At 42.0% G+C, this 12,815-nt stretch overlaps 1 protein-coding gene across 12 annotated transcripts in view; it reads right to left on the bottom strand.

The window, feature by feature from the left end:
• EHBP1 (EH domain binding protein 1) overlaps positions 1–12,815 on the bottom strand; it is a 211,459-nt gene that overhangs the window by 37,418 nt on the left and 161,226 nt on the right. For 4 of the 12 annotated variants that reach the window (XM_048296582.1, XM_048296580.1, XM_048296570.1 and 1 more), the window contains 4 exons: positions 8,325–8,441; positions 5,200–5,327; positions 2,371–2,512; positions 2,114–2,220 (listed from right to left, as the gene is read on the bottom strand). In XM_048296582.1, coding sequence (XP_048152539.1) covers positions 2,114–2,220; positions 2,371–2,512; positions 5,200–5,327; positions 8,325–8,441 — 494 coding nt within the window. The remainder of the gene's footprint in view (positions 1–2,113; positions 2,221–2,370; positions 2,513–5,199; positions 5,328–8,324; positions 8,442–12,815) is intronic. The other 8 variants (XM_048296573.1, XM_048296575.1, XM_048296579.1 and 5 more) reach the window with 6 other exon arrangements.

The following is a 12,815-nucleotide window of genomic DNA, read 5'->3' as shown; positions in this document are numbered from 1 at the left end:
TACAGGGTGAGCCATAAAAACACCACTAATTAACTGCAACTCTTACCCTGTAAAGTGGTGACAAGGCCCTGGGCAGGCACTCAGGCGCACAGGGACTAACCTGAGCTGTCCTGCCTCTGTGCTGATCACATCTGGCCAGGAGGCAGCACAGGGATGTCAAGTTGATAAATCCTACTGAACCTTACCAAGAAAGCTGTGGGAACACTAACAAGCCAAGTTTGCCTCTTGTGCCCTGTAACTCTTCAGCACTGCCCTGCCCTGCAGATGACCACACAAATCTCCAAGTGTTTCCAAAGCTGTTCGGCTGTCTTGAAGGCGCCCAGGCAAAGGCATTAAGTACCTCCAAGTTATTCTCATGTGGCTCAACAACTTTCACACAATGTTGTGGCTGTACACAATGCTGAAATGTCATTCCTGAAGCACGTTTTTGCATAAGTTAGGAAAAACATGTTACTCCTTCCAAGTAACCTTCCACACACCTTTTTCCTCCTACGCCTGAGCCAGAGCCTCGGTGAATGTTTTAAACAGGGAAAAAAAACCCTGACAAAATTATTTCATATTTCATCTACACCCTGTAAAGGATGAAACAAAAATCACTGTCCTTTGGGAACAGAAAAATACACAGGCTCTTTTTTTTTGAGACTTATCTCCCTACTAAGAGGGAGTCTAACTTGTTGCTGCATAAGGATCTCAGATACTTTTACTGAATGTTTTCAATTGTTTTTCTGTAAATGTGTCTGAAATAATCAATTCCGCTTCACATTCAGGCAACAGGCATAGTAAACACATCAGCATACTATTTCAAATAAAGACAAGTTCAAAGTGAAAGTTAACAGCATGGCTGAGCTCTCAGGACCAGTAACGAGCTAAGAACTTTGAAATTTGGGATATCCAAATTTAAGGACATTATTCCTCCATTAATTTGGTCCCTCTCTTCCTACACAACAGCCAACAGTGTCACCCCTAATGTAAAACCCTTTACTACCTGTTGTATAGCCAGAAAAACAGCAACAACAAAAACAAAACTCCCTGAGAGCAGACCCTGAAGAAATAAAAAAATCGGTCTGGGGAGTTGAAGTGATGTGCAATATATTGCCTTTCATCAACTATAATTAATTGAAAATAGTATGAAAACTTCCCTAATGTCAGCATGCATAATTGTTAACAATTGCTATTAGAAGATGAAAAGAAATGCTGTGTCAGGCTGTAATATCCCAAGAGTTCATGTGTATCATCTGCATATATAATTTGAACTCACTGTGCCAGACCTTTTCAGCTCTGCAAAAGTACAACTGGGCTAAAAATAACTCCGGCTCGTAAAAAGTTCGATGTTTTGGTGTAGATATGACAGCGGTACAAAATTGCTACTCAGCTCCAGATTGCCTCAGCAAAAACGACAAATGTGTTCAGATAAACTGTGGAGAGCAACAAACAACCACCCTCAAAGGCTGTGTTGCGCTTTCAGACAAAAAAAAATTCAGGTTAAAACTTGGTTCTTCCTGCTTCTGTCCCGCAGCTGTCCATCAAAACCAGCTTTCTCCCTGCGGTCTATCAAATATTTCCCTCACAAATCAATTTTACACATGATCAGCCCATACCCCTACTGAGCTGAACCTCCCCGTTAATTAAGTGAAGAAATTACCATATATATTATATTAATGCAAACATCATTCAGCTAGTAATTCACGGCTGATCTGGATAATGGAAAGGTTGAACACCCATTAACCCAAGCCAACAAAATGGGTTGGCTGAGAAATTCTAGCAGGTCTCATGTGACTCTTCCCTCTAACTGCAGCTCTGCGGTATCTGCTATTGTAATAATTAAAATCCTCCCGGTAGATCAATACTGGAATCTCTTTATGGGAAGTGCCCTGATGGAAATGTCTCAAGGAAGCTGGGGCTGTGGAACTCTGAAAAATTCATTTTTTTTATCTGACAATTATCACCACACTGCAGACTAATTCAACAGTGCACCCCTCTCACTCTGCTTTGAATGCACTGGAGATTGACATCTAAAAAACCCTAACATCTCATTTTAACAAATAAAGGCACTATTTCCACATACAGTTTGGAATTATCAGCAATCATGAAACCAGACAAAAAATTAATATACATTAAGCACTTCATCTTCTGATGGCTTCCTCTGAGTCTCAGCTATCGCAGCCTTCTCCTCATTTCCTCTCTTTGTATCTTCCTGTATTGATCTCTGCCTTTTCATCTCTTGAAAAAAGGGAAAAGACATGTAAAATTATTATAAAGCTTGATATTTATGTATTGAAATGTGGACTTACATTATCGGGTTTTCATATATTTATTGTTAAATATTATTAAATCATAAGATGGGAAAACAGGTTTTATATTTTCTCCTACCTGGTCTGCTCTCCACGTATTGACTGAAAGACTGGAGCTGAGTTTTCCTGACAGTCGAGTCCTTGCTGAACACAACGGGATTTCTAAACCATTCTGCTGCTTTTTGTGATCGCTCAGCACGATGTTCCTCTGTTCCATTCTGCTGGGAAAAAAACAGACACACAACAGTTTCTTTTGTTTACAAGCGGGAAGACATTAATTTGAAAGGTACGTTTTTGTGAGGGGACAGGACACAGCTTTTACAAAGTGGATTTCACAGCTCGGGCTGTGGTTTATATTGGATGGAAGTATCAGCTGCGGGGGAAAAAAGCAGAAGAGTGATTAACTTTTGCTTTTTTGTTTGTTTGTTTAATGTGTGGTGGCAACGACTGGCTTTTTGCTCTGTGGGCACCCTCCTGCAGAACTCTCTACTTTTTTACCAACCAGATCTCTTCATTGTGACCGGCATTTGCCAGCAATGCCGATTTTAAACAAAAAATCGCTCCTTTGCACCTTTGCAGTGCCAAGCCCCGCGTGTGCTGCTGCCAAATCGCGGCGTCTCTGCCCCTGAACACGATCTGTATCATTTTAAAGCGTGTTGCTTTTAGCCTCTCTCCCTGCCCGGTACAGAAATCTGTCGTTTTCTGTAGTCCCATAGACTTGTATGACAAGAAGAACTAGTTTCTAATTTTATGCCCATTGAGATAAACCACTAATGCTGGATGAAGTCTAAAAGGTAGGATTATAATGCTACCCCACTGAACTGCATTTCATCAGCTATAACTTTCCAAAGCCAGATTTGTAAGTAAGCCCTTTACAGCTAAGGAAACTACAATTATCTTTTCCAGGGCTTCCTATGTTAATACTGGTAACAAATTCAAATGATTCTATCAACACGAAATATCCCAGAAGACTGAACCACTGTGGTGTGTGGAAGCTGCAGATACCGAGGTGCTGTGTACCAAACAAATATTTCATTTTATACCTAATCTTTTATTATTTTTATTAAGTGTTTTGAAAGTAAATAGGGAAAGGCTAAGATGCATGACTAATAGCTAAGCCTGCTGAATGCTGAAACTGGTTATCAAAAGCTACCAAGACTTTGCCCTTCCTCTGCATTGAGACAATCGGTAATGAGGGAGTTCTCCAACGGCCTATTCTCTCGCCTCAAGGAGGCCGGGGATACACAATCCCCAAGGGAAGGTAACAGTTTATCCTTTTCCACAAACACAGAATGCCTCATTTAGAAACCTGTAAACTGCATTTTATTAAAAAACAAATCCACCTCAATGCCAAGAGCTCCATGAGAACAGATGGACACCATATATTCCTTATAACGCCGCCTTTCAAGTCCTCCTTAGAAAAGACGCACACAGAGATAAACTGTTAAGTTGCACCTTTTTGTGGGAGTACCTTAAAAAGAATCAACTCCCTCACAAATGCTTTTTATAAAGACAAATACCATTTTTATCATGTTAGGTGATACCAAATTACCCTAAGAGGCAGCCTGTGTGTCATTTCACAGAATTAAGGTTAAACAAGTATTGCTTATACCTCTGGATGACTTTTCAGCTGCACTAATCAGGTGGTTGTAAGATTCTGGTTAAATAAAAGGTGGTTTCCTGTTATTAGTTTAATAACCATCTGACAGCCTAAACCAGAGTCTTTACCAAAATAAACAAACATGGCTAATTTTTTAGGCCTGGCAACATGCTAAAATATCAGTGTGATTAGCTAGTAAATCCCATTTTAAGAAACCTTTTTATGACTGGGGACTTCTGCCACTTTACAAATGTATTCCTCTAAGCCCACTAATTCAGTTAGCCTTTTCAATCCATTGTATTATTCTTGGGCCAGCTTCATTTTGCATTAAATCCACTGCAGAAAGCTAAATTGAACGCAAAAATCAGACTTGATCCAGGCTTCCTTTTGTTCAAAGATAGAGACCGAAAGTCCTCTGCTGCTGCCACACACTTTCATCACCAATTTATAGGAACCGACAGTGTAAGGGAAAAGCAATGAAAGTCATTGTTTTGGGACTTCAAAGCATCTCTGTATCTGGGGAAGGAAATCCTTTCAGTCAGCAGTGCTCTCCCCACAGACTGCAGGTGGGTGAAAAGTTATACCCAACTGGAAGTGCCCCAGAGCCATAGGGATATTAATGACATACAGGGACGATTTTTAAAAAATAGAATAGCAAGAACACAAGGGGTCTAATTAAGAAAATGAAATAGAAAATTGATTGGTGAGCACTTTATGCTGAAGTGGTGAACATTAAGAATAGGCAAAGTGCCCATACACACCACACACTCATGTCTGTTTTTCTCAGAAGCACTCATCGAGCACCCAAAGTATGTAAGCCTTTAAAGTGTACCACAGCTTAATTTTAATGTAGGAAAAACAGAGGACCCGGACTGGGAGGGAAGCAAATCTCTGAGAGTCCAACCCCACTCCCATTCAAGTCAGGTAGTCTGGCTGCTTGGCTGCTGATTGCACCAGCAGCAGGATGGAGCCCGTGCTGCATTTCTGATATCAGTAACAACCTGAGCAGGCAGAATTTGAGAGACCTTCTTATACCTTTGAGAGACCTTCTTATACCTGTTAGTGTTCTGCCAATGACAAGTATCTAGATTTAAAAAAAAAAAAAAAAAAAAAAAAGAAAGAAAACATGTTGATCAATCAACAGGAAAAAACCCAGTGCATTGCAAACTATGTAACTGCACTGCCACAAAGATTTTCTGTGTTTCTGACTCTGAAGGATTTGGTAAGAAATTGTTTTCTTTCTCACAAAATACAAACCCTCGATCATAACACACAGGTACCAAAACAAAAGCATTAAGCAAAACTTACCTTTATGTCTTGCTCTGAGCTATCTGTTACAGTTTTCTGAGCAGCACTGGAGAGTGAATTTGCCACCTGTGGCTGAGCTTCTAGGAGCTTCTTCAGCTTCAAATCCACCAACTTACTGTTTTGTTCTGCTAAATATGCAAATACCACATACAACAGAGTGAGATGCATTTCAATGCAGACTCACTACAACAATGTAGCAACTTAAAAGGTAGATTTAATTCACTTTGCTATCATTTTGAACTTAAAAGAAAATAGAAGGAATTGTTTTTGTGATTGGGATTGGCGCAGGATTGTGTAACGTACATGGATTTTTTCTTGGAAAACATACATGGCACTCAGTGGAACAAGTAAACATGCTTGCAGACAGCAGGTGAAAAACATAGAAAGTAGATAATGTTTAAGTTACTCCCAATGTGTACATACCTATACTTTGGTATAAAAACACACTTAAAAAGCCATTTATTTAAAGATGACAATTTATCATATAATTTACATACTGATAACCCCTCAAGTGTATGAACTACTAATTCCTCCTAAGGCTTCTTGGCACAGCTTCTCATAAAATTTCAGTATCAAAAAAGACTACTTTCTAGTAATAATTTACTATGATTTATAGAATATGTTGAAACTGGGAGTCATAAAATGCTTCAGAACTGCATCGAAAGGACAGACTCGAAGTCTGCTGAAGCCCCCAGTTTTTTAAAATCAATTTTAGCAACTTGGATCAGAGCCCAAATAAATAGCAGTTGAGAACTTTACCTCCCACTAATGCTCATTCTGTATGTGAATGTTGACTGTATGAATTTGTAACACACCTACACACGTAGTTACCCCCACACACACACGTAAGAAGGAGGGAAGGTGTTAATAACAAGCTGCAGCACAGAACTGTGGAGCTGTCCCTGGGCAGGGAAGCAGAGGAACACTGGCACAGAAGCCCCCAGACACACACTCTACATGCAGCCCCATGTGAGGACTCGCCCCTGCACTGGAGCCAGTGGAGCATCACCTGCACATATAGGATGCACTTACACCTGGGCCTTGGGTCACAGGCAGAGGAAAGAGCAGCTCCTGTGTTTTCCCACGTGCACAACCTGAGTTTTCCACTGCAGGCTGGTGACTTCCAGCTGGTGTGGAAAGCAGAGTCATGACTGCTTAGCCACATAGCTCCTTCCAAGGTTTGGAGTGCTCCAATACGTATTAGCCAAAACATTTTTGGCATGTGGGCAGTCAAATGCTGCCTGTCTCCAGCAGCAATGGGCTGGGCTGGATTATGAAGGATAGTTTCCCTTTCCTCTGGCACACCCAGTCAGGGTGTCCTTAATTGAGGCTCACATGTAACTACATGCACATTCTTGTGGGCTTATACATAAACACCATGTAATAACTATGATATAAGAGGTTCACAACATGTAGAAGTACTGACAAACACAGACAGAAGCGATACTTAAAACCAAGAAGCAGTAAAAATAAAGTTTTCTCTTCTTGAGAGAGATGGGAGGGATGAGGATTCAGCAGGTGAGTAATTAAGGAAGTCCATAATGATCCCAAATGTGAAATGTCCCTGATAGTTGTACTTTTAGGTGTTCCCAGGAGATTCAGCCTTCATTAGAACTTGGTATGAATTGGCAGATTTACACCAAAATTCATGTACCCTGATTTCTACCACAGCACTAGACTGCTTTCTGTACTACTGTCCATCCTCTTTCTTACTTGTCTGTACCTTTGGCTACTACTGAACCGCAAAATGATGTCCCAGTTTTTTTTCAGAATGTCTCCCCATGGTAGACTGGGAACACTGGGCAGTGGGTTTGTATCCCTGAAAAGGTACCTCTCAAAACAAAAAAGGCCCACAGAAAGTAAGTCACTGGGGCAATGTGACAGGACCATTCACATATTCATTTTCTACTCCTCCTAAAATTAACCAGTTTTTACTGGAAAATTATTTGACTGGATTCTGCTTTAAGTACGCCAAATTCAAATGCTGGAAACACTAAATATATTCTCCTACGTGTCTGGAAATCCTCAAATAGAAAAAAATAAAGGACATGACTCAAATGTTTTGCATGCACACAAGACTAGGAAGTGCTATATACACATCACTGTTGGTTTAATTTACAAAGAAAAACCACTAAATTAAGTTCTGATTTAACATATTATGGACTACACATTTGGGTCCATCTGGCATGGGCAGAATCAAGCCAGAGGATGCTGAAGATGCTCTCTCTTGTACTGCCTGTTTCAAGACACAGTCCTGTGCTGGCCAAGCTACTCCAGGCCCGAGCTAACTTGCAGTGAGCAGAAAGGCCCTGGCAGAGAAGCCCACCACAAACAGAGACCCCAGGCACTCCTCAGGGCTGAGTGGAACAGGCAGACTTGTACAGAGAACAAACTCCTTCACCAGCCCTCTGCAAGCAGAGGAGCCTCTTACGGGTGGGCAGTTCCTTTTGCGTAGCTTTGAAGATCCAGCTCCTTTTGAAATAAGCATCTCCCTTGTAAGATTCCAATGCATTTAGCACCACATTTATCACTTCAACTCCAGTTCGGCTTGAAGATTTTTGAAAGGGGGGAATACCACTCCTGTGACTTCATGTGTTTATAAAACCCCTGTTATACGAACACTGTTAAGTAAATAGGACTACTTCTGCTCGTATTTATACCTCCATGCCCCTACTGGGGCAACAAGGCGTAAACACAAGAACCGGTCCTCGGGAAGGAACCAGAGAGACACCAAGTCTGTATTAACAGAGAAAGACACATTTGCTCCTCTTCCCTGAGCAGATGGGCCAGGATGGCAGTGCAGAGTGGCAGCTCATCCCTCTGCCTACCTGGCACAACCCAGGCAGGGTGCTTTCAGGTGGCTCTGCTTGACCAATGTGGCCTGGGGTTCCTTTCCCCATCAAAAGAGCAAGAGACATTTAAATCTGACATTGTTGGAAATAATGATTTTGTTGATTTTAAATTCCAACTAAACATGAATGCAGGATATTAAACATGAGGGTTTAAAAGACCTGAAAAGGCACACGGGAATAAAGCTGACAGAGAGACAAGCAGCACATCAGTATTTATATGACGATGGAGTGTTAGTCATGCAAAATACACAAAATAGCCATTATTTAAATTACCCGTTGAATCAAGGTCATTTTCTAGGTTAGTAAGTTCATCTCCACCTCCAGTAACAGAGCATTCAGGAGCCTCCTCATTAGTATCTATCTCAATATTATCATCATCCTCATCCTCATCTGTAGGAACACACAGCATTAAGGTTAGTACTTTCATATGTACATGCAACACATCACTCAAAAAAAATGAATGCTTTAGAGAGCCAGCTGAGTTATGATAAAAATGCAAATAATTAAGTAAGTCTGGAAGGAGACTCCACTCTGTCCACTTATGGATTTACCTTTAAACTGAGACAATTCATTAAACATACGGGGTCTCTGCTGGAAACTCCTGCTCTAATAAAGGCAGAGTCTGGCTTCAGCAGTGGCTGTCCTCTGCACTGAACCTCTGGGTATCTCAAGTCAAAATGGTTTCCCCCAGGCTCTCAGTTCTCCATATTGCAGAATGGGTGCCAAAGCTGCCATGTGGCAGGTTTAGATGGGTCTGGGCAGCAGAAGGACCTTGAGCTGCTGTCTCCTGAGAAAGGTTCCAGGTACTGAGTTCCCAGCCTGGTGAGACTTGCTACTCCTCACCTTGTATAGTACATCCCAGAGCTGGGATCACTGTACCTTGCCTAGGTGTTGAAATCTCCTTCTGGTAGAAGGAGGAAAGCTACCACCTGGAGTATCATGCTCAATCAGGTGCAGTGAGAGCACACTCATGAATTGCTGCTTTCCCAAAACCACAGGATGGGTCAGGTTGGAAAGGACCACTGTGGGTCATCTGGTCCAACCTCCCTGCTCAAGCAGGGTCCTCGCAGAGCACATGGCACAGAAGTGTGTCCAAATGGTTCTTGAATATTCCCAGGCCCCACAGCTTCTCTGGGCAATCTGTCCCAGTGCTCGGGCACTGCTCAGTGAGGAACCTCTTCCTCATGGTCAGGTGGAACTTCCCGTGCCTCAGTTCCTGCCCGCTGCCTCTTGTCCCATTGCCCGGCACCGCCGAGCAGAGCCTGGTCCATCCTCTGAGCCCTCCCTGCAGACACTGACACACACGGATGAGGTTCCCTCTCAGTGTCTCTTCTCCAGCCTGAACAGGCCCAGCTCCCTCAGCCTTTCCTCAGAAGGGAGGGGCTCCAGTCCCTTCATCATTTGCCACCCTCTGCTGGACCCTCTCCAGGAGCTCCTTGTCTCTCTTGTCCTGAGGAGCCCAGAACTGGACACAGCACTCCAGATGTGCCTCACCAGGGCTGGGTAGGAGGGGCAGGATCACCTCCCTGACCAGCTGGCAATGCTCTTCCTAATGCAGCCCAGGATGCCATTGGGAATGGGCCACAAGGGCACTGCTGGCCCATGGACAGCTTGTTGTGCACCAGCACCCCCAGGTCCTCCTTCCCAGAGCTGCTTCCCAGCAGGTCACCCCCAGCCTGTGCTGGTGCCTGGGGCTGTTCCTCCCCAGGTGCAGGACCCTGCACTTGCCCTTGCTGAACTTCAGGAGGTTCTTCCCTGCCCATCTCTCCAGCCTGTCGAGGTCCCTCTGAAGGGCTCACAGCACCCTGGGGTATTGGCCACTGCTCCCAGCTTTGTGTCACCAGTGAACTTGCTGAGCAGGCATCTGCTCCTTCATCCAAGTCATTGATGAATCAGTTAAAAGTGCTTTACTGCACTACTTTTCATCAGCATTGTTTGTAAGCTACATACATTTTAAATAAAATAATAATTGTAATTATTTTTTATGGGATCTTTCAACCAAGTTTCTCAGAGCAGCTTATGAATATCACTCATAAATGAGCCCCATAATGTTTTATGAAGTAGGCGATTATTATAATTACAATTATGATGATGATGTAGGTAAATTACGGCACAGAAAGAGTAAGTTACTTGAGGAAGATCAAATAGCAAGTTCTGAATTGTGAAGCAGATCCCAGAAAAAATCCTGACTCACCTTTTCAATACAAATATATAAGAAATTGGAGTCCATAAAAGCTAGATTAATACTTTCAAAGTAAGTAGATGCATTGTATTTACTCACTTTTAAATCTCATATCAAATGCTATCTACACTTGTTCAGACTTACACTAGCATTTTTTTCCTATGTATGCATCATGTGTGTAAAAATTATAAAAAAGAGTAGGGTAAAGTGTGTCTGAAGAAACACGACAGAGTAACTAAAGGAACTTTAAAACATCTCAGATAAGAAAAAAATACAAATTATAAATACAGGATATGGGTACATTCAAATATCATACAAACAAAAAAAGATCCTAAATACAGTACCAAGATGCCATAATTCTGAATACCAGAAGTTTGGACCAGGATTGGTGCTGATCATTCGTCACCTGTCTTGGAAACACACTCAACCTCATTCCCAGACCTGAAGCTTGCACTTTAGGCCCATGCTGCTGTCACAAAGGTCATACAGCTGTATCTTTACTTTATCCCTTTATCTCCACAGCACCTATAATTTCCATTTTAGGAGCCTGTAAATTTTTTTATGTCTACTACTTTTTTCTAACCAGCTGCTCCCTCAATTCCCCTGTAACTAATCAACATCTTCCACAGACCTCTGCTGATATTGGGTAAGGCTCTTGCTGCAACAGACAGGAGCAAAGAAGTTCCAACTTCAGTGTCTTATCCAACATTGGCTGTGTGTGTGATGGAGCAGCAGCCTGTGAAGTAGGAGCCCTGTGCTTCAGCTGAGCACCATGACTTCCCTGGGCTCCCCTCCATGAGTTCTCCTTAGTCTCTGGAAGACTCAGCTTTCTTCCATGCTGCCCCAGATTGAGCCAGAGTGATGGAGAAGAACACCTCTTTCCAGCCAATCCAAGATCTGCGACCAGACCTGGGACCTGACCTTCAGGTGTGGAAGTGGGTGGGCAGAAACACTCCTGACTCTCTGAGACACCCTTTCTGTTCCCACTGAAACTCACACAGGTGATCCTGGGATCTGGACTCCTGTTGTTTCAGGAAGTGCAGAGGTAAATGAAAAAAGTGGAAGGGCACAGCATGATCTTCATGAGGTGGAAAAAAGGATAAAAAGTAAAGGGATAAGCAGCAGACTGTAGAGAAAACAGAATGGTAAAGCAGCAACAGCAGCAATTCTGATGGTTTTGAATTTCCTTTAAAGCTGCTCTACTGTTTCTGATGAGGAGCTGGGCTTTGCACACCATTATTTATAATTTATATTCCCTCATGATGATGATGTTGGAAAAATTCAGTGGCTCTCAGGCCATGGTACTCTCAAATACATCCTGGAGTTCATAGGGGCACACAGAAAGTGTGCCTGGGCTACTTCCAATGTGGACATTTGGAAGAGGTAGAAGGGAAGAAAGGAGGACACTGTCATGGCAGAGGGGAACCACATCCACCTGGAGCCTAGAAGCAGGCAGTGACTTTTGGAATCACCCAAAAGAGTCAGCTCACAAGGTCAGCTCACAGCTACTAGTCACCTCACTGGATGCTGGATGTGTCAAAACAATCTAAACAAGATGACAGGGTTTAAGACTCCTGCATACGAAGGAATGCTTATATCAGATTATTTGATTTTCTTTAATTTAATATAGCAAGATGAGATCAGAGGCATTGCCTCTGACACCACCATTTTAGGAAACAAAAGAGATGGGAATGTGGAAGACACCAGTTTCTAGTATCAGATAATGACCTGACCTAGTATTTAATTTCAAGTTGGCAGACTTTGACTGAATATGATTATCAGGACATTTACACTTTATTAAAAAAAAAAATCAATTAAAAGCAGTAATTTGAAGTAATTTCAGAATTCTTCAAGTATCTTTAAAAATCTAGATTCCTTGATTTAAATTACTCCAGGGTTTTTTCCAGTTCAATGTTCTTCCTGTGTATTAAAAGGGAAATGTGTTTAGGGAGCATGTTACAACAAGATTTTGCAATTATAAATGATAAAAGGAACAACATGACGAAGAGATAACAGATATCTTTTATGAAAAGAACAAATTGCTAGTGTGAAAAACTTAAAGCTCTTGGTCTAGAACCAGGGCAGACATTTAGAAAAGGACTGAAGAACTGCTTCCTTGAAAAGTATGTAAATTTGAATCCTAGAAAGACAGCAAAGCTTTACTATGTCATGAAGGAATCAACAAAATAAAAGATAAAGGATTGAGTCAACAACTAAACAGCACTGACCATCACCCACACAGCATGGACTGCAGTCTGGACTGGAGAGAGAGAAATAAGTATCTTTTGGAACCATGTGGAAATGCCAGAATGTTGGTGGAAAAGGACCCAGAGGCATTTAATAGCTTTTACGTTTTACTATTCAGATTAAGGTCAGGCCTAATTTGTGGTTAAACTGATATTCTCTTGACTTGGTTTAAGCTTGTCCACATGTGAAGGAGCTGCAGCTGACTGCATCAATTTCTAGATTAAACGAAAAAGGAGTAGTTTTCATGGTGAAGCAAAAGTATTGATGGGGGCTGGATCACGTTACTGGGAGAAGCTGCACAAACAGTATTCACTCTTAAGATGTCTCCAGCCTTC

Source organism: Corvus hawaiiensis, chromosome 3 (assembly GCF_020740725.1).
Source record: "Corvus hawaiiensis isolate bCorHaw1 chromosome 3, bCorHaw1.pri.cur, whole genome shotgun sequence".
NCBI classification, from domain to species: Eukaryota; Metazoa; Chordata; class Aves; order Passeriformes; family Corvidae; genus Corvus; species Corvus hawaiiensis.
This window is presented reverse-complemented; position numbering and strand designations above follow the sequence as displayed.